At 40.4% G+C, this 7288-nt stretch overlaps 1 protein-coding gene across 1 annotated transcript in view; it reads right to left on the bottom strand.

Annotated features, from left to right (window-relative positions):
* PFKFB2 (6-phosphofructo-2-kinase/fructose-2,6-biphosphatase 2) overlaps window positions 1–7288 on the bottom strand; it is a 22119-nt gene that overhangs the window by 2094 nt on the left and 12737 nt on the right. The window contains exons 11-15 of the mRNA XM_057385306.1: window positions 7116–7126; window positions 6672–6865; window positions 3004–3066; window positions 2339–2412; window positions 2098–2110 (exon numbers count right to left, since the gene is read on the bottom strand). Of these exons, the coding sequence (XP_057241289.1) occupies window positions 2098–2110; window positions 2339–2412; window positions 3004–3066; window positions 6672–6865; window positions 7116–7126 (355 nt within the window). The remainder of the gene's footprint in view (window positions 1–2097; window positions 2111–2338; window positions 2413–3003; window positions 3067–6671; window positions 6866–7115; window positions 7127–7288) is intronic.

Genomic DNA, 7288 nt, shown 5'->3' with positions numbered 1-7288 from the left:
AGAAAAACTTTCCCTTCTTCAATCAATTTAGGGGGAAAATAAACCAAAAGAAAATTCTCCCTTCTTCAGTCAATTGAGGGGGAGAAGAAAATAAACCAAGGGAAAACTCTCCCTTCTTCAATCAATTTAGGGGGAAAATAAACAAAGAAAAAATTCTTCCCTTTTCCGATCAATGTAGAGGGAAAAGAAAATAAACAAAAAGAAAACTCTCCCTTCTTCTACCAGTTTAGGGGGAAAATAAACAAAGAGAAAATTCTTCCTTCTTCTGATCAATTTAGGGGGAAAAGAAAATAAACAAAAAGAAAACTCTCCCTTCTTCAGTCAATTGAGGGGAAAAGAAAATAAAGAAAAAGAAAACTTTCCCTTCTTCAATCGGTTTAGGGGGAAAATAAAGAGTAAAATTCTTCCTTCTTCCGATCAATGTAGGGGGAAAAGAAAATAAAGAGAAAACTCTTCTTTCTTCTGATCAATTTAGGGGGAAAAGAAAATAAACAAAGAGAAAATTCTTCCTTTTTCCGATCAATTTAGGAGGAAAAGAAAATAAAGAAAGAGAAAACTCTTCCTTCTTCTGGTCAATTTTGGGGGAAAAGAAAATAAGCAAAGAGAAAATTCTTCTTTCTTCTGATCAATTTAGGGGGAAAAGAAAACAAAGAAAGAGTAAATTCTTCTTTTTCTGATCAATTTAGGGAGAAAAGAAAAGAGACAAAGAGAAAATCCTTCCTTCTTCCAATCCATTTAGGGGGAGAAGAAAATAAAAAAAAGAAAACTTTCCCTTCTTTCAATCAATTTTGGGGGAAAAGAAAATAAACAAAGAGTAAAATTCTTCCTTCTTCAATCAATTTTGGGGAAAAGAAAATAAGCAGAGAAAACTCTCCCTTTTGCAATCAATTTAGGGGGAAAATAAACAAAGAAAAAATTCTTCCTTTTTCCGATCAATTTAGGAGGAAAAGAAAATAAAGAAAGAGAAAACTCTTCTTTCTTCCAATCAATTTAGGGAGAAAAGAAAACAAAGAAAATTCTTCTTTCTTCTGATCAATTTAGGGGGAAAAGAAAATAAGCAAAGAGAAAACTCTTCCTTCTTCCAATTCATTTAGGGGGAGAAAAAAATAAACAAAAAGAAAACTCTCCCTTCTTCCAATCAATTTTGGGGGAAAAGAAAATAAACAAAGAGTAAAACTCTCCCTTCTTCCAATCAATTTTTGGGGAAAAGAAAATAAACAAAGAGAAAATTCTTCTTTCTTCTGATCAATTTAGGGGGAAAAGAAAAAAAACAAAGAGTAAAACTTTCCCTTCTTCAAATCAATTTAGGGGGAAAAGAAAAGAAACAAAGAGTAAAATTCTTCCTTCTTCAATCAATTTTGGGGAAAAGAAAATAAAGAGAAAACTCTCCCTTCTTCAATCAATTTAGGGAAAAAATAAGCAAAGAGAAAACTCTCCCTTCATCCCTTTCTCTGCCCCAAAGCAGCAGTGTTACCCAAGCAAAGCAAAGAACAGAAACAGCTCCAGTGGTGCAGCGATGTCCATGCAGAATCACAGAAAAGTTGGGAAAGGGAGAAATCCCAGAGARRTTTGGGTGGGAAGGACCTTGGAATCACCGAATCCAACCCCTGCCRTGAGCAGGGATGGGCTGGAAGTCACCAAACTGTGCCAAATATCCTGATTTTGGGATTTTACAGCCCCACAAACCCTCTAGCAAGTTCCCAGCTCCTTCAGCACAAAGAAATGACCCCATTCCAGCCCAAAAAATCTTAATAAAATACAACAAGAGGCAGTTAAAGCCCAAATGTACCAAAACCACCTAAAATCAGACTTCCATGAGCTGGTTTTTGCTAATTGGGGGAGTTAATTAGCAGTAATTTATGAGGTTTTCCCTGACAGACCAATCCCTTTAAAGACCAAAACCTTTGGGTTTGCAAAAGCAAAAACCTCCAACAGCAGCAGCTTCCCCAGATTTAGCAGGTGRGTGCTGAACAGGTATTTAAATAACCCAGGGAGAGGGTTTCAAAAAGAGAAAAACACATCAAGACAAGGAGAAAAATCCACTTAAAACCCTTTGCAAGGTATTTYTGAAATTATCAACGAGCACCAACAACAAACACGGCACTGAAAACTGAGAACGAGACCTGGAATTTAAAATCTGWGCCCTAAATTTGCCCACAAAAGCTCTGAAAAATATTCCTCCCCCAGCCTGCGAAGTACTAATTCAACCTAGAGTTAATTCTGGTTTTGGGGGTTATTTCTGAAGAGAATCCTCACTCATCAGCCATTTCTAGCAAAGGTTTAAGAGGGTTTTGGGAGTTATTTTTGATAAAATCAGAGGTGTTGGAGCAAAACTCACTGAGTTCAGGGAGGGTTTGTCCCGGTGGGTGTTCACTGCTTCCACATTCAGGGCAACTGTCTCCACTTTGCAGCCTTGGCCAAAAAAAAAAAAGAGAGTTTAAATCACTAAATTATTATAAAAATTATGGGAAGTGAACAGGAATTAATGTATTATTTTATTTATCAAAAATAAAGCAGCTCACAAAYACACAGTTCACCCCACCAAGAGGATTTCACACTTCACTTTGTGGCTCTGGGATATTTGGGCTGCACAGAAATTACATTTTTAGTGATTGCACCCCGAGTTTGGAGGCTGAGCCTTCCTCATCCACAGGGAAAATTAAATTATTTAAAGGAGAGGGCAGAGGAGAACCCCCCACCCCTCCAAATCTGCCCTCCCACTGCTCCCCCAACCCTCCAGAACCCTTTTTGGGGCAAAGTTTGCCATGTTAACCAGGAAATCACCTGTTTGTATCTGATCAGGAGCTTTTCCAGCATGGTCAGTGCTGCCACATGGGGCCACAAACCCATCCCATGGATCCCATCCCATTGACCCCATCCCAAATCCTATAACATGGATCCCATCCCATCCCATCCCATCCCATGGATCCCACCCCATCCCATCCCCACATGCAAACCAGGACCAAAATTCAAATAAAAACCCCAAATAAATCAGTTTTTTACCGTAGGCAACGGGAGTGAGCTTGAGAATGGTGTGCAGGGGGCAGCGCAGGTAGGGCAGCTCATCTGGGGCACAGGGGGTGTTATGGGGTCACCTGAGATGTCACAAKCCCCCTGTCCCCTCCCCACCCATCTGGGAATGTCCCCACCCATCACCAAAGGCTTGGACCAAACCCTTTTAAAGSTCCTTTTAACCCAAATTATTCCAGGAGTGACGGGAAATTGTCCTGGAGGGCGGCTGGGAGTGAGAGCTGGGGTGGCACCCAGAGCTGCAGCCATGAATGAATTCAGTGAGACACAGAAATCAGGGTTTGGAGGGGGGAAAATCTGAATTTGGAGTTAGAAAATCTGAATTTGGAGTGGGAAAATCTGAATTTAGGGCTGGAAATTACAGCAGTGAGACACAGAAATCAGAATTTGGAGTTGGAAATTATAGCAGTGAGAGAGAAATCAGAATTTGAAGTTGAAAAATCTGAATTTGGAGTGGGAAAATCAGAATTTGGAGTTGGAAATGACAGCAGCGAGACACACAAATCTGAATTTAGGGCCGGAAATGACAGCAGTGAGAGAGAAATCAGAATTTGGAGTTGGAAAATCTGAATTTAGGGCTGGAAATTAAGCAGTGAGACACAGAAATCAGAATTTGGAGCTGGAAATGACAGCAGTGAGAGACAAATCAGAATCTGGAGTTGGAAATTATAGCAGTGAGACCCAGAAATCAGAATTTGGAGGGGGAAGATCTGAATTTGGAGTTGGAAATGAGAGCAGTGAGAGAGAAATCAGAATTTGGAGTTGGAAAATCTGAATTTGGAATTAGAAAATCTGAATTTGGAGTTGGAAATGACAGCAGTGAGAGAGAAATCAGAATCTGGATTTGGAAAATCTGAATTTAGGGCTGGAAATTACAGCAGTGAGACACAGAAATCAGAACTTGGAGCTGGAAATGACAGCAGTGAGAGAGAAATCAGAATTTGGAGGGGGAAAATCTGAATTTGGAGTTGGAAATGACAGCAGTGAGAGAGAAATCAGAATTTGGAGTGGGAAAATCTGAATTTGGAGTTAGAAAATCTGAATTTAGAGTTGGAAATAAAGCAGTGAGACACAGAAATGAGAATTTGGATTTGGAAATGCAAGAGAAGCCCAGTCTGGGTGATCACATCCTGCTGGCTCAGGGCTCTCCAGCATTTGGCACTGCTGGGTTAAAATTTGGCCTCAATCCCCTAAAAGGGCTTTTCCAACCCAAACAATTCCCTCATTCCAGCCAGGGGAATCCTCTGCAGCAGCTCAGGGGTGGGAAAGAACTGCATGAAAAGCTGCCACAGACCCACAGGAGATTTATTCACNACCCAGAGCTGCAGCCATGAATGAATTCAGTGAGACACAGAAATCGGGGTCTGGAGGGGGAAAATCTGAATTTGGAGTGGAAAAATGTGAATTTGGAGTTAGAAAATCTGAATTTGGGGTTGGAAAATCTGAATTTAGAGTTAGAAAATCTGAATTTGGAGTGGGAAAATCTGAATTTGGAGTTAGAAAATCTGAATTTGGGGTTGGAAAATCTGAATTTGGAGTGGGAAAATCTGAATTTAGGGCTGGAAATTACAGCAATGAGACACAGAAATCTGAATTTAGAGCTGGAAATTACAGCAGTGAGAGAGAAATCAGAATCTGGAGTTGGAAATTACAGCAGTGAGACTCAGAAATCTGAATTTGGAGTTGGAAATGACAGCAGTGAGACACAGAAATCAGAATCTGGAGTTGGAAATGACAGCAGCGAGACAAAAATCAGAATTTGGAGCTGGAAATGACAGCAGTGAGAGAGAAATCAGAATTTGGAGTTGGAAATGACAGCAGTGAGACACAGAAATCAGAATTTGAAGTGGGAAAATCTGATTCTGGAGTTAGAAAATCTGAATTTGGAGTGGGAAAATCTGATTCTGGAGTTAGAAAATCTGAATTTAGAGTTGGAAATTACAGCAGTGAGACACAGAAATCAGAATCTGGAGTTGGAAATGACAGCAGTGAGAGAGAAATCAGAATCTGGAGTTGGAAAATCTGAATTTAGGGCTGGACAGCAGTGAGACACGGAAATCTGAATTTGGAGTTGGAAAATCTGAATTTGGGGTTGGAAATGAGAGCAGTGAGACTCAGAAATCAGAATCTGGGGTTAGAAATGAGCAGTGGGACAAAAATCAGAATCTGGAGTGGGAAAATCTGAATTTGGAGTTGGAAATGACAGCAGTGAGAGAGAAATCAGAATGTGGAGTTGGAAAATCTGAATTTAGGGCCGGAAATGATAGCAGTGAGAGAGAAATCAGAATTTGAAGTTGGAAAATCTGAATTTGGAGTAAGAAAATCTGAATTTAGAGTTGGGAATGACAGCAGTGAGAGAGAAATCAGAATTTGGGGTTAGAAATGAGCAGTGGGACAAAAATCAGAATCTGGAGTGGGAAAATCTGAATTTGGAGTTGGAAATGAAGCAGTGAAACACAGAAATCGGAATTTGGATTTGGAAATGCAAGAGAAGCCCAGTGTGGGTGATCACATCCTGCTGGCTCAGGGCTCTCCAGCATTTGGCACTGCTGGGTTAAAATTTGGCCTCAATCCCCTAAAAGGGCTTTTCCAACCCAAACAATTCCCTCATTCCAGCCAGGGGAATCCTCTGCAGCAGCTCAGGGGTGGGAAAGAACTGCATGAAAAGCTGCCACAGACCCACAGGAGATTTATTCACAACTCCAGGGAAAGTTTATCGAGCTTTCAGAAGTTCATTAACTTCATTAAAAGTTTGATTAAGCTCTGGTGCTGCTCGTGAGTGCCATGCCAGGGATGGGGCACTCCTGCCATCCCTCTCAGGCTCTTTGATCCATCAGAAACATTTTTATTTCCATTAAAAACCAGTCCCAAACACATTCTGAATGTGCTGCTGCTCAGAAACAACATCTGAGCAGAAATGCAGCAACAGGGAGCTCCTTGCACTGCCATGGTTAAAGCATTGCTGAAAAGTTTTATTTTCTATTTTTTCAAGCAGCTTTTCCCTGCTTAAAAAAAAACCTAAACTTTTAACTTCCTTGGGGTTTTTTTTGTTAAAAAAAAAAAAAAATCCAACCAAGACACCGTCCCAAAAATCCGGTAAAAGGCAGCAGGGAGAGCAGCCAGCCCCAGCATCATCTCTTTATTTTTGTACCTGTACTCTTGTTGAGAAAATAAGCCAAGAGGCACCTCATAACTGCCTGGTGGGAGACAACCAGGCTTTTTGATCCATCAGAAACATTTTTTTTCCATTAAAAACCAGTTCCCAACACATTCTGCACGTGCTGCTGCTCAGAAACAACATCAGAGCAGAAACAGGAGCTCCTTGCACTGCCATGGTTAAAGCATTGCTGAAATGTTTAATTTACCTTTTTTTCAAGCAGCTTTTCCCTGCTTAAAAAAAAACCCAAACTTTTAACTTCCTTGGGTTTTTTTTTTTTTTTTTTTAAAACTTGGGATAAGAGAGAATACTGTGCTACAGTTGAGGAACTACTTTTAACACTGAACAACCAAAATGCAGAAATAAAACTTGGGGTTTTTTTGGTTAAAAAAAATAAAATCCAACCAGTTATTCCAAGCCGAAAGCCCCTTAAAGGGCAGCAGGGAGAGCAGCCAGTCCCAGCATCATCCCTTTATTTTTGTACCTGCACTCTTGTCCAGAAAATAAGCCAAGAGGCACCTCATAACTGCCTGGTGGGAGATGACCAGGCTCTCTGATCCATCACAAACATTTTTTTTTCCATTAAAAACCAGTCCCCAACACATTCTGAACGTGCTGCTGCTCAGAAACTGAATCAGAGCAGAAACAGGAGCTCCTTGCACTGCCATGGTTAAAGCACTGCTGAAAAGTTTTATTTTCATTTCTTTTTTCAAGCAGCTTTTCCCTGCTTAAAAAAAAAACCCCAAACTTTTAGCTTCCTTTKTTTTTTTTTTTGTTAAAACTTGCTTTTTTTGTTAAAAAAATAAAATCCAACCAGTTATTCCAAGCCAAAAACCCGGTAAAAGGAAGCAGGGAGAGCAGCCAGCCCCAGCATCATCCCTTTATTTTTGTACCTGCACTCTGGTCCAGAAAATAAGCCAAGAGGCACCTCATAACTGCCTGGTGGGAGATGACCAGGCTTTTTGACCCATCAGAAACATTTTTTTTCCATTAAAAACCAGTCCCCAACACATTCTGCACGTGCTGCTGCTCAGAAACAACATCTGAGCAGAAACAGGAGCTCCTTGCACTGCCATGGTTAAAGCATTGCTGAAAAGTTTT

Source organism: Malurus melanocephalus, unplaced genomic scaffold (genome assembly GCF_030028575.1).
Source record: "Malurus melanocephalus ecotype Western Australia unplaced genomic scaffold, MMel_1.1 scaffold_808, whole genome shotgun sequence".
In the NCBI taxonomy this organism is placed as follows: Eukaryota; Metazoa; Chordata; class Aves; order Passeriformes; family Maluridae; genus Malurus; species Malurus melanocephalus.
Note: the sequence above shows the minus strand (reverse complement) of the source record. Positions and strands in the feature narration are given on the sequence as shown.